Here is a 27513-nt window from a genome sequence, read left to right as displayed (position 1 = left end):
GCAGCGGGGATGATTCCACGACGGGTCTCGTTTCTGTCATGGTCAGTGAAGTTCCACTCAACTAATTTTTACTTTTTCAGAGAATTTGAGGGATACAATTTAGCGAAAAGGAAATTTTCACGCTGTTTAGGGGAATATTATGAACTGAAATTGTTTCACGTTTTCCACATTGACGGTGTTTGCAAGCTGCCGAAGGGAGAAAAGGCCATGAAATAGCGAATTTTCGGTGTAATTCAGAGTTTTTGGTTAAGACACGGAACAGCACTCGTAACGGCTACAGCGTCCACCCTTAGTATGGCCTAGGTAGGCTGGGGCTGACGTCATCAATACACTACAGCTTCCTTCCGTTCGACATCGTTGCCTCCAAAAAACCATGCCGGTGGTGCCCGCGTGGCATTAAAGAATACGAGTGTTCCCATTGAGACGTCGTCATTAGGATTGATACATTGCCGCAGTCCTTGTTCACATATTGTTTGCCGGCAGTTCAGAGTGTTAGCGACAAAAGGCCTTAGTGACGAATTGTATAGAACACAATAAAAGGGGATAGCAATAATACTGCGGTGACATTTTATAACTACAAAATGGCCTCGTTTTACGTGACAGATTTTCGAGGCCGGCTTAGCCAGAAACATTGAACCCCTGGACGTGTGGAGAGAGACCGGTTTTGCGAGCGTGGTGCAGGATTTTTGTGTTACGCCGACAGACGCGTGCTAAGAGTTGGAGAGGCGCGTGAGTTCTTTGTACGTGGGGAGGGTAGTGCGTGGCACGGGTCACTCGGATATGGACACGCTTTGGTTCGGAACCATCCTACGGAAGTGGCAGTGTGCGTTGCTCCATAAACGGCGGGCTGCCGTCGCTGCCGCTGCCTTGGTTAGCTCTACACATTTCACTCACTCGGCAATTGCTACACCTAAACCCCCGCCTCGTTACCGACAAAGTTTGTCTCTTTTGTTGTTTCCCAATAACACGCCAAAGTTTTCCTTTCTTAGTTATCGCATCGTTGCATGTTATGAACCCGGTTTTTTCTACCTTGTTCGAAACGTTCGTTCGCATCTGATCATTTTAGAGTCTTAAAATTAGAGCTGGTCAAGCGTATAGGAACGTAAATAAGGGGCTGATTTGTTCAACATCTGCGGCCCACTGAGATGAGGGAAGAATTTTTTTTTTCGTAATGTAAAACTTAGCGCCTTCGAGTACCGCGGCCACTTGGACCGAGACTACTCAGCGGATCACAAAATCGCGTCGGCGGTCCGACTCGCATGACTTCACCACCTCAACCTCCAAAACACGGAAACGGAGTTAGGGTTTCTTACGGGCTGCCAAAGCCTCACCGGGGGGAAATGGGATGCGGCAAAAGTGTAATAATCGCATAATCAGGAACACCCACCTTCACCTTTCCTTGCTTTTTTTTTTAATAATCTGCATGGCTTATGTACCTTTTTCTCTCGTTTTGTTTTTGAGCTTTCGAGTAGAAACGAAGCCGTAAATAACCCTGCCTACGCATTCAGTCACGTTGAAAACTATTTTTTAAGTTGGAAAATAAATTCGTGATCAGCCAACGGGCTGCCTAAACAGTGGTTGAATTGACGAATCCCTTCGAACGAAGTAATGGCTAGTGATTAACATCTGCGCTACCATAGCAATGAATTTTTTTTTTTACAGGAGAGAGTGTATAATACTTAGATGCCCAAGACGTTAATGAAAAGAACAAATCGGCCAGCCCCGTTCGCTTGGGCGCCGTGCAACTCAGGGCATTCCCACTTATCGAGTTGCCACCGACGAACGAGCATTAACCCCAGACTTCAGCTCCCTGGTGACGTTTCGGCAGCACGGGTATATAAAAAGGTTGTTCGCTCTCCACTCTGTGGCACAGGCCTGCCCAGCGGCTTGCTCGGGGGGACGCGAGGCCGACGGGGGGCGCTCAGACTTCAGAGCTCTCGTACCCCCCGCCTCCGCCGCCGCCCTTGGGCGACTCGACGGGGCTGTGGTCGATGGACTTGATCTCAGGGTGGTTCTCCAGAGGGTTGACGGCCAGCGGAACGATCCGGTCAGCCGTCACGTCGCGCGTGATGTCCCGGCTGTCGTCCGCCGAGTCGGTCAGGTTCTCCACGTCGGCGATGGGAACCTGCGGCCGCGTGGGAAAGCGCGTTGGGAACGGTCGCCATCAGTGGGAGAGGCCGATACATAACCGGTGAAGCAGTTTTGAGTGACGAAATCTTCGGAAGCAACGAACAATGCACACCGATTTCATCCACGCGTTGGGCTCCTTAGAGCTATGTGTTGCCCGTCACTGAACAGCGTCGCCTGGGTTTCGTTCCCCGGATAATCACGAACTGATAGGCGCTTGCTAAGATGCTTATGAAGCTTTTGAACGGCGCAGTTTTTCTGATTCGATGGTAGGCAGTGCAATTGTTCTCTACCTATGGTGCACATGCGAAGCAACAGCCAACATAATTATTGTGAGCCTAATTCCACCTCTATCTTAAAATCATCACCCATTGCTACACATTCCACAAGCCACACGGCTACCGCTCCAAATATTTTTTTATACGCACTGCCTTGTAGTTTCGAAAACAAAAAATGCTTTTACTTTGAAGTTACTGGCATTAGACTACTGCTGCCTTGACAAAAGCTTTCAGGCCACTTTCAATGCATGCGATTCGATCGCTTTCATGGCCTACGAACCCTCGCGCTAGTCTGTAGGAAAGAACGTGCGGGGACATCTTTCTATGGGTCTCAAGTAGGAGGTGCGGCTTCGCGTGACGACGCTTTCGGGCGGTCGCAAGCGAGTTAAGCAGGTCTTAAACACTGGCGGCTCACGATAGTAGCTTTAGCGGACAGCTGTCAACCGGAGGCTGTAAGGAAGTGACAGAAACGCCGCCGACCTTGACCACTTCGTCTTCCTCTTCTTCTTCGCCCACTTCCTCGATGGTGAGGTCGGCTCCGCCCACGTAGCCTCCCGCGTAGGCGCTCGGGTTGGTGCCCGGTTGCAGGAGCTGCGCCTCCACGCCCTCCTCCTGCGAAGAACACACGGAGACAGTTCGCCATCAGACTGACGGGAGAGCGGCTGCTTAACGCAGATAGCTGGCTGCCCAAAATGGCTACAGACTTGCGACATATTACGCAGCTTAATTGTCCGAATGTTTAGAGACGTCGGGAACAGAGGTGAGCGATAAAGCACACTGAAAAATGAACACGCGTTCCACGATACATGTTGCTTTGATGACCGTAACTTTTTCGCCTCTGATTATTTAGCACCTTTCATAGCGGACTTTGCACTGTAAGCCTTTGTGGAGGTCGCAGCAATTAATGACGACTATGAACTGAAAACTTAGTGACACTTCAGATTGGGCATTGCTAATTAAATTTGTTGCTCAATAAATGGCGTAAGAAGCAGCGGATGTACAACTGCGTGTCTAATGTTTGCAAAATTTCGGCATAAATACCTTAAAGCGCCGCATTGGATATTCTTATTCTACAAATACAGCCTAGAAATTGGTACAGTTGCGACTTATAGTAAATAGAGCGTGCTCCGCAGTTCTAGCTGAATTCATGACTGCGCTTACAGAAATTACATATCGTGGCGAGTCGGCGCCTGACTGTACCAGCAACACTGTTGTGCAAGCATGCAGGGAAGCCTGCGATATGGCCCTTCAAGTTAAACCGCAGGTTCATCACTGGCCTGCGTTGCGTGCTGCGTGCGCCACTCCATGGTTCCGTCCAAGGGGGCGGAGTAAAGCTTACTACCGGAAGATGCAGCAATTACCTTGATCTGTTCGCCGTCCTTCTCCTTGATCTTCTCTTTCTTCTTCTTCTCCTTCTTGGGCTTGGGCTCCTTGGGCTCCTTGGGCTTCTTCTCCTTTTTGGGCTTGGCGGGAGACTTGCACCACACCTCTGCCACGGCCACGGCCACGGCTATCAGCAGGCCGGCCCCCAGGATGACGAACCAGCCGCCAACCTTGGTCACTTCCAGCGGCACTGCCTTCTGCGCCGAGCAGGAACCGAAAAAAGCCAGTAAGAGACGCGTATGGAGGCAAGATCTGCTGGCGAGATCAGTTTTAGACGATCGTGCTGCTAAGTATAGGAGTTCTTGGACTGTACCTGCAGCTTATTAAGGATTATTACTAGTCATATAATACAGAACATCACAAAATTGCGTGTTCAGAAACGGAGGCCGCGATGGTTCTCGAGCACATGTGTAATACTTTCCACTTCAGCGACCTCCGGGACAACTGCTTATCGTGTGACTTGGACCGTGTAGGCAGTTTTGAAGGTCCCGATAATTTCGAAGCCGATAACCACGGCCTTTCTTTTATAGGTGCCTGTACTTATTTCTCAAGCACGAGCCCATAATTTTTTTTTTTTACCAAGCATGCATTCAGGAACTAGAATGATCATGAGGAGCTGAGCTGCAACTGCAGAAAGCAGTCTCAATGTTCGGTTAGTTATCTGAAATTGGTTGCATAATACAGGAGTACATGACAATGCAAAACAAGACGTTTGCGGGAAAACTGTTTTTTATACTTAGGGCTACTTATAGGAACGTGCCGAGCTTAGCCAGATGATAGACGACGTCAAGGCATCAATAATGAGTTAACCGATTTGTCTCATTCGAGAAATAAAAATCGACCGTTCATGCACCTCCCATTTTACAGACTGGCATATTGCAGTCTCACCTGTTGATTCCTTACTGGATAAGTGGCTTGCCTCACAGAAAGCGTCACACCCATTGCTCGACATTACTATATTATTTGGTGTTCTGTTATTTAAGAGCAAACTAGGAGCCAGCTCACTTGATTTGGCTTTGGGCACTCTTCATTTCCGAACCACTTCTTGTGCAGAGCAATAAGCTCTTCATCTTCTTGGAGCCTTGCTACAGTGACGTCCAGAATTTTTCTGAAAGAAGCCAGCGCAAGGTCATTGTCTTTTTCAATCGCGCCTGAAGAAGGTGTTGGCAACTGGGAAAACATTCCTTTCAAGAATTTTATTAGTCAATCTATACAGTGTCTATACACAAAATGAAATATTTATAGGAAGGCAAGACAGTCTACAAGAAGAAGCGGGCGGAGTGGGTGAGGGAAAAAATGCGGGATAATGCCATCCTAGTCGAAATCAAGAGGAAGAAATGGGCTTCAGCAGGGAATGTTGTCAGTTGCAGTTGTCAGGCTAATGATGATGATGAATACGTTTTCTTTCCCGTCATATTTATTAATTATGACCACAATGAACACCAGATGGACGTTTAATTTCACTCTTAGTTTCAATATAATCTAGAGCACTACAGTTTCTAACGTGTGTCACTGCGCACGATTTTGTTCTCTTGAGTCATAGCATTTTACTTAGTGTTTCTGACGTTGCCTTCGTGCGCGATGCTAGACCAAATGAACAAGAATACGTTATAAAATCATTCCTGCTGGTAGGCTTTGTTTAGATTTCGTTCAGAACCACCTCTGGTTTGATTTGATTTATAGGGTTTAACGTTCCGAGGCGACCCAGGCTATGAGGGATGCCGTAATGAAGGGCTCCGGATATTTAGACCCCCTGGGGCTCTTTAATTAAGGTGCACTAACATCGCACAATACACGGGCCTCTAGAATTTTGCCTCCATCGAAATTTGACCGCCGCGGCCGGGATCGAATCCGAGTCTTTCTGGTCAGCAGCCGAGCGCCATAACCACTCAGCCACTGCGGCGGTGACTTGTGGTGTAGACACTAAGTTTGTGAACAGATCAGTATGGTATTCTACGCAAAAACTTGCACGCCTTCACAACAGCGCCACTGCGGAGGGTGAAATATGTAGATACCCGTGCGAAAATGGAAATGAAAACAAGAAAAGCACACAGAAAAAACTGCGCAAGGTGTAACTCACTTGAGTGGCGACTTGTGTGAGACCACGACGCCATACCCGGACGGCTGGAAGGTGTCTCCGATTTGGACGAGATCGCAGGGTGCCTTCTGCGTGGTGTACTGTATCTTGGCGGTGTCCACTATGAAGGCGTAGTTTCCTTCTGACTCGCGCACCCTAGCCACGCCTTCTTCATTTGTGGCTGTCATTGTGTTGTTAAAGGAGGCCATGGAGTCCCACATTCTTGCGTAGAAAGAGTCCTTGGTCCGCTGTAAGCACGGATTTGGGAGCGATTACTTCAAACTTCTTCTTTACTAGCAGTGTATTCGAGCTCTTGACAGGTTGCAAACTATACATAGCCAACACTAAACCTCCCGCCATGACTCCGTCTCCTCTTTGTTGCCTATCTTTTGTTTACTTGATGATGCAGTCGTTATGGTACAGTTATGATTACTTGTTTCAGAACCATGTCACATGCAGTCGCAGCCCTAAGAGTTGGTCATTCGATTGAGAGGAGATAGATTTCTTGACCGAAAACATTTAGGAACTGCGATTGCGGTGTTCATTTCGATGATTTATACCCCATCGACTTTTATTTAAACTCGTTAAGCGTGCGTTGCTGCAGGAATTATAATAGCGTGAAGAAGCAAGGCTGCTGATGAGAAGATGGGGTCGAGATGCGACTCACTGGGGTGCGGCAGCATGAATAGATTGTGGCCACTGGGCAGTGCCTTGTAAAAAAAAATTGATGAGACACGGCTGGGTTCAAGCTTTACATGGCTAAAACCGATTGAACCCCGCACACTGCATGGCTCATCAGAATTTGTGTCTTAAACGAGGTTTACCACGTGGCTGTTCAATACGAGACATTGATAAAATTGAGGGCAAAAGTACAGATGAAATATGTTTAACCAAGCAACCTTAGCGATAAGCGCAATACGTAACCACATTTCACCAACAGTGGGTTGAAATCGGTATAATTATGTTGTGGTAAGCTATAACACATCGTTAAGATGAAAGAATCTTAAGATGTTATTGTGAGGAACATAATCTCTGTTTTGATGCAAAACCTTTTTAGATGGCACGACTGAGATGTTATCCATGAAAATGACGATAATTATGCTATCGCATACGATGACGACCGTTAAAGCATTAGCAGACTTGAGACGATGCAGTTCTCAGATGGAAGTTCTGCCTGGTTTCTCAGATGGATCTGCCAGAAACCAGGGATAAAGAAAAGAAAGATATGTAATGAGTTCCTCACCCTAAAAAATTCTTCTGTTGCAGAATCCCTGACAATTCCATACTCCACTTTCTCCTGCATGGCTAGTTCCTTGACATCGTTTACTGGTCCCGAGGGGGCTTTGAAAGGCTGGTTAACCCAAAGCTGCGCCGTGTACATTGATAACATCACCAAAACAAAGAACCACCAACCCAGGCTGATCAGTCGACTGCCAACAGATCTGGAAAGAGAGATGGCAGATAGACATTAGACCGAATGTCAAGGCCCCTACCCACTACACATTGATGGCGAGAAAAATCACTGCACATAGGCATACTGATTAACCATTCTTTCTGAAAGAATATGTAAACTTACAAGAATAATAACGTGATAACAAAAATAACGACAGGCAAGAGGCGTTGGGTTCAAGTCCAGATAAATTCTCGAATGGGCAGAACCGTTCCTGAATAGGAAAAAAAAAATGTTAGAAGTAATGTTAGCAGTGCGATTTGTCGGGATGCTGAAATGCATTCGCGTGCCTTTTTTGTAGCGATAGCTACATTACAGTAGCATTTTGAGCCTTCAGCGTGGCGGCGCCGCCACATTGTGGCTGCGCCGCCACGCTGTCACGTAGTGTGTCAGGTGGTGCGGAGCAGCTTCCGGCGGCGTGGCGCCGTGGCTAACAACGTGGTTTTTCACATGGTTGGTCGCGTGACCAAGTTCCACTCGGCCAGCTGTAGCTATCGCGCCACTCCAGGCTGAACCAGAGCTAAACCACTGCCATTTTTTATTTCCTTCTGAATTTGCAGTGTCTGTAATATTAAGCCACAGATATATTAAGGAAAGGTTACAAAGAGACTGGAAAAAGATATGCGGGCCGATGCTTTTTTTTTTGACGGATAAGGTGAAACAGCACTCAAAACTGGACAAAGTGAACGAGACGAACCCTTGGCCCCCTTTGTCCTGTTTTTAAGTGCTGTTACATTCTGTCCGTCATCATGTACCGACCAGCCCGCATCAGCCCACTTCTGAATTTTTTAACGCTAGCAAATTCTTATTTTAGAAACTGTGAGAGATACGTCGATGCGGTCTCTGCATATAAATTTCACAGTAAGGCGGGCATTATGTCCTTGCTAGAGGGCAATAATTAGATTATTAACTGAAATTCAGTATTTTTTTTTTGTTCTAGGGGGCAAGATTTTACTGCGGTATTGAAGGCCGTTAACATCGAAGGTGAGCCAAGTTTTAAATTTTCTTTATCGACAATGTCTTTCGAAGCATCAAACATCAAAAATACGCATTTCAAAGCGCGCTGAATTGGCTTTTCTGCGTTGCATATTTATAAAGTGGCGCTGCTGGCCGCAGTATCGGCGCCGAATTCTTGTTAACTGCTTCTACGTTATAAAATACACAAACGACGTCTGTATTGGCTGCTGGGAATTTAATTTCGTGGGTGCCGTTCAATAGTCAGGCTTCCAGCATTTGTCTACCTTTTTGTTCGGTCTTAGCATTTCTTGACTATTAAGCGCTCGAATTTTGGCTTTCACAGCACAGGAACCGAATTCATGACGTCAGGTGGAACGATGTAAGGACACACACCATAAGGTGGCTGGACGCCGGTTGCGAGCCATCCGAGGACCTATTTGTCATCATAATTATAGTGCATGCGCTTTAAATTCTGCTTTTCAAAAGTGGCCTGAAAAATGAGAAAGAAATAAAACGCTCCAAGCAACAAAACAGCTTGTTTTTGTATGCCTTGAGCATTGTTATTTGCTACAAACAAATTACAAAGCTTAAGCAATGAATTTAATCTTGGGAAATCGTCATCGGTTAAGGTGCAGTACAGTGTGTGATAAATGGCCACAAGAAGTTGGCCTTCGTGCTTTCTTCTCTTCTAAAAGAGTTTTGTTTTGTTAAAATATGCATTTCTTACATCCACGCAAGCTAATTCATTGATCTAGGCCGAGTGAACTGCGGAGCCTGTAGCTCTATTAATAAAATCAAAATGTTTTGCCCCTGTCATGTTCTCTACCTATCGTTTACTTCCTCTAATTTGCAGCATATTTTGATTGAAACGAAGGGGGGGAGTGGGGAGGGGGTGCTCTTTCTAGAGTGTTGTGGAAACAGAATAATTGGGTGGGGGGACCACGTACTTAGGTCTGCAATTGTTGCACTCCTCGGACATGAAGGCCCCCAGCGCGTACCACAGGCTGTTGTAGAAGTGGCTGCAAGTTCCGGGCGGCGTGCGCGGGGGCGTGGCCACTGCCAGGTTGAGCCGGTTGATGAAGAACAGCAGCAGCGCGACGGCGACATATGCCGACAGCAAGCAGAGCCACACCTCCCAAGACAGGGGCCTCAGGAAACTGAACACGCTGAACACGCTCAGCGGCTCGATGTCGGCACGCCGCGCCAGCACTGCGAGCCCAGACTTCATGAAGGGCTCGGTGAAGTAGACGGCTTGACTGCGCTCCGAAGTAATGGTCAGAGGCGCCACGGCGATGTCGGCCTCCTGTGGGGATGGAGCAGCAGCACCGGTTCGAGGGTTCCACCATCTTAAAGCATAAGTCACTTTCTCACATATAGGGTATACACGTAAGAAAGCACGCTTTACAGGAGATATAACAAATGGGCTGCTTCCTTGGGCAAGAAACGAGGAAAAAAAAATTCCCGTTGTTCTGCGCTGTTCCGTTACAAATGAGTAACCGACATGTCGAAGCTGCTGTTACAGGCACAATCTGTGGTTATGGAATGGAAGCTAGGAGCGTGCACCGCCAGCTCGCAGGCCTGCCTCATGGCTCGCAGGCGCATGAAAACGCTGTCGTGGAAGCCGTCGCCTCGCGCTCGTAGCTTCCACGCTTTAGACCCAAAAATATTGTCCCTTTAAAGATCTAGACTCTGGCATGAGGCCGCAACCATAAATTTGATCTCATCTGCTTTCTTTTCAAGTCTGTCGCTGTGAGAAATGAAAATTGGTGCAGGGTAGCAAACTCATTATTCTTCCGGTTAACCTCCCCGCCTTTCCTCTTCCTCCTCCTCTGAGCTTGTAACCTCATTACCGACACGATACGTTTCGGGTATTAGTGATCCGTGGCACATCGATTTGAGGGACGCCGTAGTAGAGGACTTTGGATTAATTTCGACTACCCAGGGTTTTTTAACGTGCGCTGATATCGTACTGCACACGGGTGCCTTACATTTCGCCTCCATCGAAACGCAACTGCCGCTGCCGGGATCGAACCCGCGTCTTCGGGCTCAGCAGCCGAGCGCCTCAACCGCAGAACTACCGCAGCTAGTCACACTAAGATATTATAAAGTTCCCAGAAATTGATGTTTGAAAGCAAGTATCAGGTTTCATAAAGAAACTCAAAATACGAAAGAACGTGAATGAAAAACTAAGTTTTAATGGTGAAATTATTAAGGTCGTGAGTTCGGCTAGTTGGTGAAGTTTAATTTTTGGCAAGAAAACCAGCGCGAAAAATGAAGGACAGCGGAAAGAGGCCACAAAAGAAAAAACGCCTCGTTTGTCGCTTCTTTCCCTTTTCTGTCGTGTTTTGCGCGTTTTTTTTTTTTGCAAAAAATTTCATGGGGAAGCTGTACGTAATGTTATCCAGTTAATAAAAATTTTTGCCGTTATTAATCTGCTACGTTAGTGCGCCAAACAAAATGACCGTTTACTGTGCTCTTACCTTCCTGAGGATCTCTCCAATGATGCCATTCCATCCAGACTGCGACGACTTGTCCCGTACGCCGTACTTGTTGTCTTTGACGATACGAATGCTGTACTCTCGGCCCATAGACCGCATCAGTTTGACAATCAGATCCTTGCAGTAGCCTTCAAGATTGTCCTCGTCTTCGCTGGTGTCGTTGGCGTTCTTGTACATGAGGAAGGGGGGCTCCTGCGGAAGAGAAGCACAGTGTGTCCTACGTGGTCTCCAACTCCATTTTGAGCATTTAATGTTGTATAGGACTTTGCAACGCTACGCGGCTTTGCATTTTACTCTAGAAAACGAGGCGTAGAGTTCGATTTCCGTGTCCAGCTCATGCCCGTGCCTCGCACTACTTTTTTCGTCTGCGCGCGCTCGCCCATACTAGGCTAGCTCTTGTTGAATCTCGCGAAGTAAGCAACATGAGTAAACGTGGTAAATATTCTCATTTTGTGGCATAACCCTGCTTGGTAGTTTAGCCACCCTACTTCATTGAACCGCTTACCACAATAGTCGTGCTCACGCCGATATTCGTCGGGCTGGAATAAACCTGTCCTGTTGGCGTCTCAACAGAATCTCGCGATGTAACCGGTAAGAATAAACTTGGAAAATATTCTCATTTTGCGGCAAAAACCTTACTTGGTAGTTTTGCCACCCTGATTCATTGAACCGCTTACCACAATAGTCGTGACGACAAGTTTCTTCACAGATGGCTCGGCCCAGGTTGGCTGATAGCCTCTGGTATCTGGCTGCTTTATGAAACCGGTTGCTTGGGACCAGTAGCCGATCTGCGGGGTACAAAAATGTGATTGAAGTTGGTTAGCACTTGAATTTGGAGGAGTCCACGTGATTTGAAGAAAGCGTTAGAGGGAAAATCACTGATAAACAAAAATACAGCGAGAACAAGAAGGGAAGAGCGAAACAGAATAAAAAAAAGGAGAAGGTCAGAATAACCCAAGCTCTCACGCATGAATAAAAACTATTACAATTTCATGTGGATGAGGTTACTATAAAGTTCTGAACATGTAGCAGGGGCGTATTGATACTTGGCGTGCGTTAAATATTTCACTGCGGGGTAGTTCTCTGTGAGATGGTTTAGGAGACAGTGTGCAAGGCATGAATTGCATTTGAATTTTTTTTTAATCTTCGAATGTAATCACATACCTGTTGGCGCTCCTTTGTTAAGGTACTGTGCGGAAAATTCGAGCAAAGTAGGAAGCACATGGATAAAGGAATTCCAGTCTTTTACAGCATTGTAAAATGGGCAACTGGAACAGAGAGCGCTCCCGTTTTCTGACGTCGTAGTTCTGGTATAGACAAGTAGAAGGAGTACCTTTTGCATCTTTTGCTGTGACGTGAGCTCCATGACGTCGACGGTGTAACCGACTCGCTGTCCCTGCTCGTCGAACATAATCTGGCCAGTGGTGCCGTTGACAGAGGTCTGTATAAAAGAGGATCGACAAAAGATTACTGCTGTACAGCTTCGCGTTTACGGGTGAGCTTAAATTAACTAATTAAAGGAGCAGGCTTTGGACGTGCTCTGTGTTCTAGTCGTAAAGGTGGCAGCTGTTGTTCATTACATCTTCCACGCCTATTTTTTGTTGATGCGCAAGGTTAGACGAGAGGAACAATTTTTTGTGATGGCTAAAAAATGCAGCTTTCCTAATATGGGTAGACAGCCCCTGTATGATAGGTACTTGCCTACTACAACGATACATGCACTGTCCCGGCAATAAGTTTACAAAAGAAAAGTCATCAAAGTGAAGGAGAAATAGTAACTGTCCCTCCGAAGGTCGCCAAAGTAGTGCAGAGCATATAATGGCTCATTTTCGCAATTGCTATTGGTCTCGGGTGATTTTTGTATCGAATAATTTCAACTTAAGCGAGTGTGTTAGTTATGAGTGGCGGGCGGTTCTAAAGTATCATGTTTAATGAAATTTTGGGAGAATGCCAACACGTGCTTCGCGTATGCAAAGAAAAAGAATCCAGGACCAGCGCTACGCTCAATGCAAACACAGGGTCTGCACTTGCGTTTGTGGGGCTCATTTCATTGCAAGAATATTATCTCGTGCCTCTTATGCTGCTGCTGCTGTTGATTGCCATACGATGCTTGTTCAAACTAGACAACACTAAATTGAACAAGCGCTAAGATTGAGCCAACTTTTCTGGAAAATTTTATTCGAGCACTAAAATTTCTACTGATTTTACAAAAGCTCGAAGCCAGCGATGGCTGTTCTCGTACCTTACTCAATTGGCTGTGAGGAAGCAAAAGCAAGATCTACGGAAGATCGATTCCTCTTAATGTTTGCGCCAGTTAGAGTGCTAGGCTGTTTGGACCGCTCGGAAAATCCGACGACACAGCGAGACACGCGCGAGGAGCGCTGGTGTCACCTTTTTGAGCAGCTCGGCGATGGTTTGGCCGTGCTTGTAGGGCACGAGAGGCGAGCCGTAGCACTGGGAGTTTTGGCCCGAAGTCGCGTCCTGGTAGAGCTCGAGGCCCAGCTCCGGGCGCTCGCGGGACAGGCGCGTCAGCGTGTCGCTCACCACTAGCGTTGCATCGTACGCCAAGGCTTCTTCCTCCTGATGGAGAATAAGGACGCCACAGGGGAGGCAAAGGGAAATTAGGCGCCAAAAGCCACTCGCCGCGCACAACTTCGCGTTGCTTCTGGCATCTTCAGAGCTCTCATGCGTCAACAGGTGTCATTCAGATTATGAACTGCTTGAGCGATGCCACATCCGATCCTGGAAAGTTGATTCTCTTGCTTGTACCACAACGCTTCACATACCGTATCCTTAAAGCTCGGTGGAACAGAAAACGAAAATGCACTGATAATATGATCGACAGCCTACCATCTTGAAAGCATTTTTTTATGTCACTTCTGGGGCAGCTAGTATCGCTTCTGCAGGGCAAGTGCACGGAAGATTTGCACGTAAGAACATCCGAACAGAGAGAGGAAGCTGGAAGGCATGTAACGTAAGTAAACCGGATGCCACTGAACGCTGCAGAGAGGAGTTCTGACGCACAGCCGTGCCTGAGCATGGCTTGAGCAGGGACACGTTGTGTCTCCACATCGGAGCGAATTCATACAAAAGAAAGAAGAGAAAACTTGCTCCAAACGCAGTTACTTGAGATGAAAGCAGTTCAGGTGCAGTGCGGAGCACTCGAATAAGCTAGATACCAAGAAGGTTTCGAGCGCTCTCATTGCCACGAGCTCGGGGTAGACTACGCCGGAGGTTGAAATGGCATAAAATAGGGGCTCAAAAGAATGTGGAGAGCTATCTTTTTGATATCATGCTCTATTCTAGTCTCGTGTTTATTGCGGCTATTGAACTAGGTTTCCTAGCCGTGGCGTTGACGTCGCGCGGCATTTGAGAGACATTCCGATCCTAAGGGGAACCAAGCCTCGCTCACCGTGACGCTCTCGGAGGAGCTGTAGTAGGAGTCTCTGCTGGCCGCCCTGACAGCGCTGTGGTGGCTGCTGGCGTCCTCCTGGAGGATCCGCAGGGCCAGCACTTTGCTCTGGTCGTACACCCTGGTGTCCTGCCAGTGCTCGGGAAGCGTCTGCGGAGGGCACAGTTTGTTGAGAGCGATGTCGACTGTAGGCAAGGCACAGCAGTCATAACATTGCCGGAAGTACCGAGAAACTGACAGTGAATTAATCAGGTCAGATAAATTTGTGCATATAATTGGTTTTATAAATTAATAAATAAACAAATAAATAAGAATAAACAGGCGAACTAAAGTGCAGCAGAGGCTTCTCAGGAGTTCTGCTCGGACTAGACTTCATTTCCGCAGTTTTTATTTGTTTCGGCGAGCAAACCTAGCACAGCTGAAGATTTACAGCTTTCAGTAGGAAATAAATACCACCGGGTCCAGAAATGAGACAGGCGGACCGTATATTCAACAAAACAATGCGTCTCTCTGGCGCTTTTGCTCCCGCATTGAGTTAGTAAAAAAAGAGACTTGAAATAGATGAAGTGACGTTAGTGTCTGTCAACATGAGCCGGATTTAAGGCACTGCAAGGAAACAGCTGAATAGCCATTCTTTTTTTTTTGTGCTATTCCTCTCCGTAGCTTCTTCGCCATGTGCACTGTGTGCACGAGATTGACCTTGAACTGAGGAGAAACCACGTGACAGCTGTGACGTCACTCAGCCGCAGCCGCCGAAACCGAGCGCCTGCCATGACGTCCCGCAGTCGCAGCTGCGCCGGAGCCGTGCGCTCGCTCCGTCCACATAGCCTCCGCTGCCTCTCAGCCGGTGCCAACGGATTGCAACAGCCCTCGACGATTTAACAGCAGGAGTAACCAAAGCGAAAGCTTGGAAGTTAAGCCTGGTGAACCTTGGCTAAACGCAAGTGATTACCACCGAGCAACAACCAAGTCTAGCCAAGCTTTACCAGGCTTAACTTTCAAGCTTCGCTTTGGCTACTTAGGTTTAGCTGGGTTAAACCTTTGCCTATTTTTTTTTCAAGTACCGCTCGTTGAAGGCACCGCCTAGGGTGAGCATTAACACTAAGATGCTAAGAAAACATCAATAAAAAATAAAATAAAAATTAGGTGATAAATCTGCGCATTATGCTTTTTGAGTTGGAATAAACGTACGCAATGCCAGATAGACAGAAGCAACTCAGGGACACGTGATAACGTGCACTCACGTATCGGGCGTAGAGGAAGGTGTAGTAGGCTCGCCGCTTTCCGTACGCGTACTGTACGATGCGGCGCGCCGTCTCCAGGCTGCAGTCGAGCAGTATGAACTTGTCCGTGTCCCACTCGTGGTTCTCCCGCTCCTGGAGGAACTCGAAGGCGGCCTTCTCTCCGCGTATCCGGCGCACGTGCTGCACCTCGAGCGGGTAGTCGGCGGGCAGCGCGGCCAGGATCTCCTGCAGCCTGTCCAGGCCTGTGGCAGCATTCGCGGAGTGCTCATTGCACTGCACCCCTTATAACGCGCCCCGAAGAAAACGTGCTGGTGCCTTTCGAACAAAGAGACGGTGGTATTGGCTTCCCAACTCACACCCCATTTCACTAAGATGTCGCTGAGCCATTGCAATAAGATTCACTTTATCGGCTTCACACGAGGCGGGCGTGCAGTTTCTGTCAAGCATTTCTGGTCCACGGCGACTGTGGTTGAATAACGTGCATGACCAAGCGTGAATGGTGCAATCGCCAGATCTTGCTGGTTGTGCTGCTTTAGGTGGTGAGGGGCATTACCGCTTTCGCTCTTCACTGGACGCCGATACCAGAGGCTTCTGGCACAAAGTTCGGTATGCGGTGACTTGGCGGCTGCGTTTTTATGGAGGCAAAACGCTAAGACGCTCGTGTGCTGTGCGATGTCAGTGCACGTTAAAGATCCCCAGGTGGTCGAAATTATTCCGGAGCCCTCCACTACGGCACCTCCTTCTTCCTTTCCTCTTTCACTCCCTCCCTTATCTCTTCCCTAACGGCGCGGTTCAGGTGTCCAACGATATATGAGACAGATACTGCGCCATTCCCTTTCCCCAAAAAACCAATTATTATTATTATTATGTCAAGAAAGCTTCAATGTGGGCTTATCAGCTTTGATAGACGCTGCTATGCATAATTTATACACCGACGAAGACGATTACAGAGAGGAACGGATGACACACACAGATAAAGAAAAAACCGGGTGTCTGTGCATGTCATCAATTTATCTCCGTATGCAGAGAGAAGGCGAAAGAGCCAGCCCACGTAAGCACACTGCACGCACCTTCGGCGGCGTCGTAGATGTAGTAGACGCGCGGCCAGCGCAGGCTGTGGACCAGGGCGGCCAGCGGCCCGTGCGCCTGCGGCCTGAGCGTGAGGCCGAAGCGCGTGAGGCGCGACGAGGCCGGGCTGCGCGCCGCCGAGGCGCTCAGCAGCGGCACCTGGAGTCGAGACGAGACGGCCGCCAGCGCCTCGAGCACCGTGCCGCCGTCCGGGGACACGAGCAGCGCTGCGCCCGAGCTCAGCTGACCGCAGGCTGCGTCGGACATGGCGTGAGCCGATTGGGTGAGAGACAGTGCTACACCGCCATTGGCGTGTACAGACACTCGGTGAGAGCCCCCATGGAGCGGGGAGAGGAGCTGTGTCATCCCTCTCACAGTGTCACAGATACTGCTGTGTAATCTACAGCAAGTGCCAGCGAAACATGGGCCGCACGAAAGTAGAGCCGGCGTCAAACTTACGCTGTGCGATCGGACAAGGAGACGCCCTGCCGCGACTGCGTGGCTCTAAGGGCGACGCTTGCTTGAATGCACGTTTAAGAAACAGGTGGGCACGAGCGCTGCGGTTTCCCTAACGGCTGGAGCAAACGGCCGCTCAGGCAATTTAGGTGCGTCACTTAGGTCACGTGACCTTGTGGTGTCATCACAGCCTGCCCAACGGATTGCGAGCAAACTGAACACCGCGGCAAATGGCAGTTAAATTAATGACTGGTTGCGAGAGGTTGCTCGGGAAAGCAACCTGGGTCTCACTAGCCCCGCTGTTGGCAGCACCTGCCATCGCGGGGCAATGGCGCATCGCTTAACCGCTGCAGCACTGCTCCAGTAGTGTGAGGACTCCCAATGATGTTAAGTAGAGAACAACCAATTCCGCATATATAGGCATTAACCCATTAATGCTATAGCGTCATACCCATAAGGCGGAGCTTAATAGTTCCCTCCAGTGTTTTTGCAACATGTGTGATTAGCGATGTATAGAGCTACACCGCCAAAAAAATTACCCTAGAAATCGCATTTAAAAACTCATGCTTTTTTTTTTACCGGCTGGCTTTGCAGACAAACTGTTTATTCCCTTTACCTAGGGGACAAAAAGTTAAGCCCTTTGCATTTAATTCCCACAGAGCCGGGCGGTTGCGGCAAAATCGGTTGGTTCCCATAAGGACTAATTAGAGCATGCAGTAAATGTTGGTAAAAGTATTTCTTCTCACAACTTTCTGTAAGAAGTAAATGTTGCTAACGGTATTTCTTGCTACTATCATCTAGAGGCAGTAAATGTTACTTCCTAACTTTATTACTTGCAGTTACTACGTAAGTATACTAATATGCGTGACAAGCAGTTACTACCCTTGAATTTAGCAACCGTGACTACTTTTTTTTAAAGAGTGAATGTTGTAATGCCTCACTGCTTGCGGAAAAGAGAGACGTGTGGTTTTTGTCAAAAGTACATAGGCCGCTGCATCCATGACTGATTCTGTTGCTAGCCAATATGATGAGTCTGCCTGTTCCCGTTGGGGCTTCGAAGTTTTCAAGAAAAGAATAAAGACATTTGTCTATTTTTCGCATTTCATTAAAGTGTATTAAATTAGGATATGAGACAGCCGTTGAGACGAAGTGAAAGGCTTTTATTTACGAAAGCCTGACTGAGGTAGCAGCGCCCTCCTGATGCTAAACAGTGTTCTGTACAATCTAGTTCAAAGCTTCTAATTTTGAACAGATTGTCCTGCCTTAGACAATGAATCTACTGCGCTGCTCGACACGTTCATTAATTTTTACTACTTTTTAAAAGCAAGTAAGCATGAGATCAAGCGAATAAATTTAGAAGAAGCACTTTGTTTCATGGTGTGACCCAACGACGTCAGGTCTGCATCCGAAATTTCATTACTACGCAAATATTCCATCAGATGAGAAATGCCCTTTAAACAGATGGCGTAAGAGCGTCTGCAGTAACGCTCGACGGAGTTGATTTCTGTGCGTTTTTTTTTAGTACAGCCAGGATGAGCAGAAATGACGAGGCTTCGAATCTGTATTTGGCGGAGAGATGCGGGCTGGAAAGTTGTGATTTGTGCGGCCCTTCATGATGTAAAATGACGAATTCCTTTGCTACAAGTGCCTTATTTTCACAAACGCTTAAAAATGCCACATGGAGGTCATAATGCGATCTTAACAAAGCAAGCATGATGATTACAATCAGCAAAGTACCGTCGTTGGTGACGTTGAATGTGTCGTTGTCGAACACTCTGGTTGTTAGCGGGGTGATCTTGTAGCGGTCTCCAGGGGCGCGTTGGTTGGTGTACTCGATGACGTCACGAAACGCTGTGACGACACGGTGGGGCTGATTAACTCCCATGACGAGTCCTGCGATCGCAGAAAACACTCGTATATTGGTTTTTCACAGCCACTCAATGTCATCAGAGGCGTTTTAAAACACTGACTCATTGTGTCGTGGCAAACCGGAATTGCAGAAACATATCCTTAATTCATTAATCAAATTAAAACTGATGCCACGCCCGATGCTAGCCAGGATCATCTTAAACTACGCTGAAATGCATAAAATGCACATTATACATGCGAGAACCTTGCATTGTTTTTTTTTTCAAGCTTAATGAAAACAAAATGCTGGTGTTATGTTGCGAATGAAGTGCTGCTTAACATAGCATCAGGATCAGCGGTTATGGTTGCGAGCTCAACTTTACCAAACGGAGAGAAAATAAAAGTTAATTAAAGACGACAGAGCACGAAGCTGAGGATGTCAGAGTGACCAACGCCAGCTGGTCCGTCAGCTGCTCCAAAGGTAGGCATACTTCGTCATGCCGTGCATGACTTCTCTGTTGTGCACCGTTTATTGCCCCCATAAACGCGTTACTGCATCAACAGATAGAAGAACTGTCATTCTGTTTGGTGTGCTTCGTTTTCGAACGTTCGAGAAAAGCATGTGCAATTCCTGAAACACACCCATATTTGACTTAGAGCCACCGCGGTGGCTGAGTGGTTATGGTGCTCGGCTACTGGCCCGGAAGACGCGGGTTCGACCCCGGCCGTGGCGATCGAATTTCAATGGAGGCAAAATTCTAGAGGCCTGTGTACTGTGCGATGTCGGTGCACGTTGAAGAACCCCAGGAGGTCGAAATTTCCGGAGCCCTTCACTACTGCGTCCCTCATAGCCTGAGTCACTTTTGGGACGTTAAATCTTCATAACCCATAACCCGCTAAATAATTTATAATCACATTTTTTTTTCGTGCTGTGTCAGTTTCGGCTTCAACAGCCGAAAGAGGACTGTGACGTCCGCGTGTACTTACAGATCGCATGAGACATGAAAAAACTGCAATATAATCGCGGCTTCCACATTTGTTGTCATTTCGGCTCTTGAGGAAGGCTCGCTTCAGCATTGTAGTAAATTAAAACGACAAATCAGCGATTTTGTGGACATTTTTTTATGCCTCACGTGACACAAAGGCACACTCTGACGTCACAGCTATCGCTAGGTTGTTGAAACCGAAACAGCAAGACAGAAAAATTTTGATTATAAATTATTTAGCTGTCGTAGGCTATATCACACGGCAATTAATGCGTAGTAGTGTCCTCCGCATCATTAAGAAGAAAACATGTCCCCAAAATTAGGTGTCTGTACTCCTTTAATGCTTTTGTGCCCTATGTGGCGAATGCTGCCCCACCCCCTTGCTTGGCCATCGTTTTTCGCTACTATTGCCCGATTCTAATGGTTGACGGGGAACCTCCAGCTGGGACATAGGGAGGGCCTAATGCGGATTTACTATCGTGGCGTAAAGCCATTTATTAGTAAGAACTGCGGTAAGAGGAGGAAAGTATGCCAGGTTTTGAGTTGAGTCGTAGCCTACAGCCCAGATATGACACCATTGAGACTGAGCACTACTTGACGTTATTACGTTGACAATCTCTTTATTACGTTAACAGCCCTATTTTGGGAGAAGGCACTCGTTATTGGTAACTGGAGGTGTTAGCGAGTGGCAAGCAAGGTTTAAGTTAGTAATACCTAACCTTGAGCCCCCGCGGTGGCTCAGGAGTGGTGGCAATGGAGGCGAAATTCTAGAGGCCCGTGTACTGTGCGATGTCATTGCACGTTAAAGAACCCCAGGTGGTCGAAATTTCCCGAGCCTTTCATTAAGGCGTCCCTGAGTCGACTGAGTCGGTTTGGGACGTTAAACCCCCATAAACCATAATACCTAACCTTGTGGCCAAGCATCTTGCGCGCACAGTTCATGTGATGGAGATGTAAAAATGACCCGCACAGTAAAGTGTACGGTTGTAATAATCACGTTTCAGCGCGTGTCGTAATTGTTACATTTGCGCAAGAGCAGTTTCTGGTAGGAGGTGCAGTAACCTGCGCACCTCGTGCACAGCGCCAGGGCCTCCGAACTGACTACGAATGGAACAATGGGGTTATTTAATCTTCCGCACAATTTCGTGTACGGCTATTTCTTTTCTGTCTCCCTCCATCGAAGTTCGGCCACCGTTGAGGAGAAGGGCCATACAAAGTAGTGGTTAGCAGTGGAACGCATTGGTCACACAGCCGTCGTGGCGTGTTGACTGGTCGTAAATAGAAGCATAGCTGAACAGACCTTGCTTATAGTTGAGGGAGAAGATAGCAGAGTACGAAGCATGCGTTCCATGTCAAATAAGTAAGAGGAGGATCTTGTCTCTGGATGGAATGTAATTTCAGTACAAATTTCTATTCTCAGCATTTAACGACTGGTGTTTAAGGCGGGGCGCGGCTTTGAAATCCCAAAAATGGCCAAAAATTATGTTTTATAATTGTTTTATTCATTTGTATGTTATTATTTAACGCTCTCCCGAAGTTTCGATGCTGAAATCGGTAAGGAAGTGCTCTAAAAAAAATTGTTTCATAAGCCGCGGTGTCTCTGCATTGCGGGAAAACGCTCGAACAATCGCCATTTTTCTCTGTTTCGGTTTTCTGAAGTGATCATACTTTGTAAAGCACTGTTTTATCTATTTTCATTCCGTTTGTCCAGTTGCCTTTCTAGCGCCATAATGCAGGTCAAGACGTTATCTTTCAAATTTATGAATTTCAAATTTCTTCTATAACATATATTTCTCACTCTACATATGTCAATATAAACTGCATCACAATAATTCATAACAAAAATATACGCTTTGGCCAAAAAATCTAATATCTTGGTCTGCAGCATGAGGGTAATAACGTAATGAATACTGACACAGCCTTATGGCACATATTCTTAGCCCTGTAGACTTTTTGGAATATTCAGAGCAAAAATACAGTAGAATTTTTCTTAACGTTAAGAGATTTTTATATCGATAAGTGTGAGAGATACGTCATAATGGTTTGTGCAGGCGGATTGGACAGAAAAGATGACATCAAGTTCCAGATTTGGGTGGATATTTAGGCGGAAATTAACTAAAGCAACAAGTCAAGTTTTTTTTAAATTTTTGAGCGTAGGAGGCACGGTCATATTGCGAAACTGAAGGCCGTCAACATCAAAAGTGAGCCCTGTTCAAATTGTTTTTTTTTAATCAGCTATGTAGTTCGAAATGATAAACTTCAAAAATAAGCATTCGAAAGCTCCTCGAGCTGGCTTTCCCGCATTGCATATTTATAAAATGGCCTCGCACGCATTTCTTATGCATAAAATGCAGACGCCGTTTTCGTATTTGATGATTTAGAAGAAGATAACTTGATTTAAGCGACGATATCATGTGCAGCAAAGCCATTTTTTAATTGTGTAATGCAAGAAAGCCAATGCAACGATTTTCCAAATGCGTATTTTTGACATCGACATTTCCAACCACATTGCCTATGATGAAAATTTAAAAACTGGACTCACCTTCGAGTGTGACGACTTTGAATTGCGCAACATTATCTTGCCCAATAAAATCTTAAATAAGTGATTAGTTAACTTCACTTAACTTATCGGGTCATTATTAAGCTCTATCACCTACGTAATGTGCTCCTTGCTGTACGGTCCACCTGTACAGACCGCACCGACGCATCGCTCGTAGTTTTAGCGCTGTTGCGTTAAGACTAACTTTCCGCAGAAAATGCGGCGTCAGCGTTGTGAGTGAAAAATCTCCAGAGAAGCAACTAGGCGGGCCACCTAGATCACGTGACATTGTGGCGTCATCACAACCTGCCCTCCGGATTGTGAGCAAACTGACCACTGAGGCAAGTGACAGTTAAATTAATGATTGCTCGGGAAAGAGGTTGCTCGGGAAAAACAACATAGGTCGCACAAGCCCCACCGGTGGCATCACTTGCCACTGCACCATGAGTGGCGTGAGTACTCTCAGAGATCTATGAATGTAAGGCCGGGAATCATCAATTCCGCATATATAGGCATGAACCCATCAACGCTATTTCGTCATACTCTTCAAGCAGAACAGGTATAATAGAAAGAACTTTCGGGAGATTTAACAGCGCAATTTTGTTACAGCAGTCATAAAATTATTTCTAATATGAAAAAAAAATTATGTAGATAAATCAGGAAAACAAAAAAAAAATATTTTGACTTTACTGACCGGATCTTGCCGCGTTGATGTGAAAATAACTAAACGTTTTTAGTATTTGGGAAGAAATGGAAGAGACAAGAAAAACTCTTTCCCACCTTATCGCGAAAACACCTGATCTTGTCTTTCTTGTGGTCTCTTAGGATTGTGGTCTCTTAGGAAAAGATTCACCCAGCGCGACGCAACAAGGATGCGGGAAACAAGCAACACAAGACATGCGCTGTCCTGTGTTGTGTATTCTTGTTTTGTATCCATGTCCTTGTTCCGTCGCGCTGGGTTGATCTTTTGAAATTGTGTTCTTTTGCTTGTCAGTTAAAGGGGCTTCAAGCCCTCGACATTTGGCTTACTTCCTGAAGCAATATGCTTTCTTTCAAACAATGTCTGCATTGATTTTCTATTTCGTTGTTGCAAAAAAAAAAAATTTGTTTACCTTCTCTAGCACGTCGCCAAGTAAAAAACATGTACGAATACTCTGTATAATTCAATTTGCTGTTTCCTGCTTTTTAGGGGATTTTTTACACGAGAGTGTCACTACTTCTGCTGCACCCCAGGTATTGGCAGGCTTGCATGCAGACAGAAAACAAGCCAGACACATTGAGTAGTGAATCAACATAAGTTTCCTGTTTTTCTTCCCTTGATTGTTACAGTCATCAGGCGGATGTAGACCTCCCCAGGAACTGCAAGTGCTGGAACTGAAATTTCAGGCTGATCCGTTCAGCTTTAAACAAAAACCGGGATGTTTTCCTGTTTGGTTTTCTCAGAGGTTTGGCTGGCACGACTGGAAGGGGCACAGCCCTTTTTGATGATGTGCTCCTTGAGTCGTGAGGAGAAATTCTTTGATGAAAACAGCATGTTACGTGTTAAAGGTGTAAAAGAGAAACAGAGAAAGATTGCGAGGTTGGGGAGGTGATGGCGGGAGGTTATCCAGAAGAAAGTTTCGATGAAAAAGGAGCATTTGTTTCTGAACGCAACGCGCCAACCCAAGAGAAAGACTAAGTGGCCAGACGAAAAGGAACGGAAATAGAAGAATTCAGAAATAGGAGAAGAAAACGATAACCGGGATGCCCAAACGGCAGCGCAACGCAAGCACTTAAGCAAGGAAGCTTCGCATTTTTGCCACACCGCGAGCACATTCGGGTTTTCCTCGATATACGCAGGTGAACCGAGGAGCGCTGGTTTGGCGAGTCTATACCGTCGATATAGAGAAGCGCTTCAAAGGCGGCTCTTTTTCTGAGGAGGCCCGCTCGGTCCCTGACCCCGGGTCGAAAGGAGCGCTTCTTTCTGCTCCGTTGGCGAGCAGCGCCACCACACGGTTTGGCGCCGGCCTTCATGTGGGCTCACGAGACAGGCGGGCAGCGAAGAAGCCGGCCGCTAGTGCCTTGGAACTTGCTCGGAATCAACACCACTGTCCCTAGTAATAGGAGGAACAGAGAGTGGTGCTCGAGAGAGAAAATCTTTTGTTTTAAGCAGTTTACTTCGACGTTCATGGATTAGTTGGCTCCAGGTGGCTATGTAGCAAAAAAGCTTGCAGTTTCTCTATAGATTCACATATGTACAGTTGTAGCTGCCCTATCGTGCCAAACACAGCGGAGCTCCAAACTTGAAAAAAAAAAGTCCTGCTCGGAGGCGCACTTCTCTCGAGAAGAAAAAAATCGCCTCGATTAAATGTAGGGCACTTTTAAACGCATACTGCGCTTTATTTTAACTGTTCACTACGATCAGGCCGTGTCTAAGGTAGGAGCATCGAAAGACTTACATTACAGCTCTAATTCTTGCCACTGAATGAAGAAACTTGAAGTTCTGTAAAAGCTGCCATCGGCTGGCGTTGCCGTTAAGGGCTTTTACGGCTCCTAAAGGTGTGGTGTTAAATGTGGTGGTTTATAAAATGAGCATGGGCTGGGTATTGTGCAGCTTCTGACTTCTACGGCACGTCCGGAGACAGGTGCTGTTTCTGGTAATCCCAGGCAACAGCGCAATAAAAGCCTAGAGGCGTGAACAGATATCTGAAGTGATGATCTATGTCTAAAGCTACCAACAAAGAGTTAAAAGATTTAACCGTAGCTAGACTCACTGTAATTCTGCTTGAAATGTATCATATTCCCATCTGACTACCCAATTACAGCGTCTTTCTCGATAATACCTCATGAATGTTTCGTCGTTTCTTTTTCTGACAAAGCGTACATTTTAAAATGATGTTTGAATACCCGAGCAATGTTGAGATTTCAGGAACTATGTACGTTCCGTTAACGTGACCGGCGACTGTGATTGTTTCCACACTCAGCTTTCTCTGTGCCATAGACTCCGCTGTCTTGAACGTTGTTTCAGACAATGCACAGCGAGTACTGGTATTTTTCAAAGACGAAACAGTTTAGCACAATATCCCATATACTCATATATAAGACTCGAACAGCGCCTTTGCGGTCTGTGCTGGCGACATCCTGCGACGCCTTCAGTGCACGATATAGCTATGTCATGCGTAAGTAGTAAAGCATGGCTCCCCCTGAGCGCTTGCAAAATGTGATGTTTCGAAACCTAGATCATTATGCGCACCGAACTGCACATACGTTCTTTGTAGGGGCAGTTCTTCTTAGGGGCACTGTAATGAAAATTTAGCAGGCAGTTCGTACACAGCGTTATTGAGCCTGCACGCGAACGAAGTCTCTTACCTATCTTCAGTGCCTCTGCGCCATGCTGCTCCGAGGCCAGGTGCAACGCCAGCAACAAGAAGACGACCGGCACCCACGACTTGGCCGACCAGCGGCGGTCTCGGGAAGTGCCGCAGCATCCCATGTCTGCCAACGTGACGACCGCACAGACGTCGAGTGAGAGCGACGAGCACGCCGAGAGCGTTCTTCCCTTCGCGGCACCGAGCGCCCACTCACACACTCGCGCGCGCACACACGCTCACACACCGCACACCTGCTCTTCCCGCGGCCAGGAGGAGGATGCCGAAGAGCGCACCTGGTCGACCGCCGTCACCGAGCAGCCACCGGCGGCCGGCTGAGCAGCGTGCTGTCTCCTCCCATGTCCGACGAAGGCAGCGCGGCGCGCGCACACCAGGTCCGCCACGAGCACACTCCGCCGGCACGGCTCTCTTTCCCTCTCACCCCTGCTCTCAGTCCCAAAGCTTCACCGCGAATCGCTCGAACCACACCGACGGCGACTTCTTCCAAGCACGGAGGAGGTTCACGTCCGACCAAACGCCGTTCGGGCAAAATCCCAGCACGACGACGGACCGGGACGATGCACGGAAGCGCGCCGCGAAATCCCAGCAGCGCTCGGGCTCGCTTCAGTGGCGTCCGCCGCGGCGAACTGGGGAGACGACGGCCGCCATTGCGGGAACCTCCAACTGTTCGTGGGTGTGGCTGAAGGGAGAGCGAGGCTTCCCTATTCGGGAGGAGGAGAAATTGGGAGAGAGCGAGAAGGGAAGGGTGGCGGTCTTGTAGGGAGAGGGGGCGTGCCGGAGCAATATGGCGCCGGCGGCTTGGCGGCAGCGGCGGCACGCTTCTGCCACTGAACTGCAGTCGCGCGACGGGCCCGGCCAGCGATCGGGTTGCTCTTTCCCTAATACAGGCCCGCTCAACAAGCGCAACCGCTCTGCCGCGAAATTTTTTTTTGCGGTGCAACTTCTTTCTTTAGCTGTTCTGTTCATGCGTCCGCTCGTAATGCGTGGTGACGGCGTTTGGTGCATTATTGTTGCTGGCGGGCACATCATCCCCACCTCTTTTATCGCCTGCTCAAAAAACAGTTGCGGCATAAAGCTCCCCCTCTTATACGAGTCACGTCCGCTGTCGCGGAAAGCGGCGACAATTTTTCTCTGTTGCATACAACCGGGGTTTGTTTTATCTTTTCGGTTTACTTCACCGATAACAATTCTGAATAAATGCGCAACCTTTTTTGTTTCGTTTACGGTGAAGTGGCGAGTCTTTCTGATGTGTTTTTGATGTGTCCTCGAGGATAGCTTGTTTTTTTTTTGCGCGTCCCATTCCCACTTGTGCGCTTCTGTCCGACCTTGCATTGGCTATCTAATTCTGATACATTTTCTGTTTCTCTTACCGTCTTTTCATATGCAGTGAGCAAAAGTTTGTCCTCTGTGAGAGACGTCCTTGCGTCCATGTGTCATGCATATTAGTCAAGGAGTGCGGTGACCGTCAAGGGAAACATCGTTGCAAGACATAAAACTGAAACAGGGGAGAGATGAAGGCATGTTTTATTATATTGCCTTGAAAACGAAGTCTGGCCGAGCGCACACTGATTCTGGCCATTACAGCGAAGTCGAGACAAAGGAGTCCGCAAAGGAAGTGCTGGGTGCAAATATTTGCTGCCTAATTAGCCTCCCCATCCCCACCAATCCCGTTGTTGCATAAATCAATTCTTGCAACGATGGGGAAGAAAATAAATTTTCCGGACTGAGACGCTGAGAACCCGCTTCCAGCCATTCGCGCCGAAAGCAATTTTCTAACCACCGTGACTCTGAAGCCTCGCGCATGCAGCCAAAGCCCGCAGAC

The 27513-nt window shown here is 47.4% G+C and overlaps 1 protein-coding gene across 1 annotated transcript; it reads right to left on the bottom strand.

Moving 5' to 3' along the window:
• Window positions 1-1619: 1619 nt before the first annotated feature.
• LOC144129096 (glutamate receptor 3-like) lies at window positions 1620-26362 on the bottom strand. Its single transcript, XM_077663006.1, has 16 exons — window positions 25672-26362; window positions 18688-18843; window positions 16497-16748; window positions 15427-15668; window positions 14183-14332; window positions 13162-13350; window positions 12104-12211; window positions 11448-11558; window positions 10753-10962; window positions 9220-9575; window positions 7109-7307; window positions 5869-6113; window positions 4794-4896; window positions 3767-3985; window positions 2886-3017; window positions 1620-2125 (listed from the first exon to the last, which is right to left on the bottom strand). Exons 1-16 carry the CDS (start codon window positions 25793-25795, stop codon window positions 1922-1924), a joined length of 3000 nt encoding a protein of 999 aa, XP_077519132.1. The 5' UTR covers window positions 25796-26362; the 3' UTR covers window positions 1620-1921.
• Between the last annotated feature and the right edge of the window lie 1151 nt (window positions 26363-27513).

This window comes from Amblyomma americanum, chromosome 4, assembly GCF_052857255.1.
Source record: "Amblyomma americanum isolate KBUSLIRL-KWMA chromosome 4, ASM5285725v1, whole genome shotgun sequence".
Taxonomy (NCBI): domain Eukaryota; kingdom Metazoa; phylum Arthropoda; class Arachnida; order Ixodida; family Ixodidae; genus Amblyomma; species Amblyomma americanum.
This window is presented reverse-complemented; position numbering and strand designations above follow the sequence as displayed.

What these genes read in the sequence shown, in the direction of transcription:
- LOC144129096 (XM_077663006.1), bottom strand. Translation starts at nt 25,795, where the DNA reads ATGGGATGCTGCGGCACTTCCCGAGACCGCCGCTGGTCGGCCAAGTCG. An exon ending in CCTTCCTCTACGCCCGATAC is followed by an intron (nt 14,333 to 15,426) that starts GTGAGTGCACGT and finishes TGCCCTCCGCAG; the next exon opens with ACGCTTCCCGAGCACTGGCA. An exon ending in TCGCCGAGCTGCTCAAAAAG is followed by an intron (nt 12,212 to 13,161) that starts GTGACACCAGCG and finishes TCTTTTATACAG; the next exon opens with ACCTCTGTCAACGGCACCAC.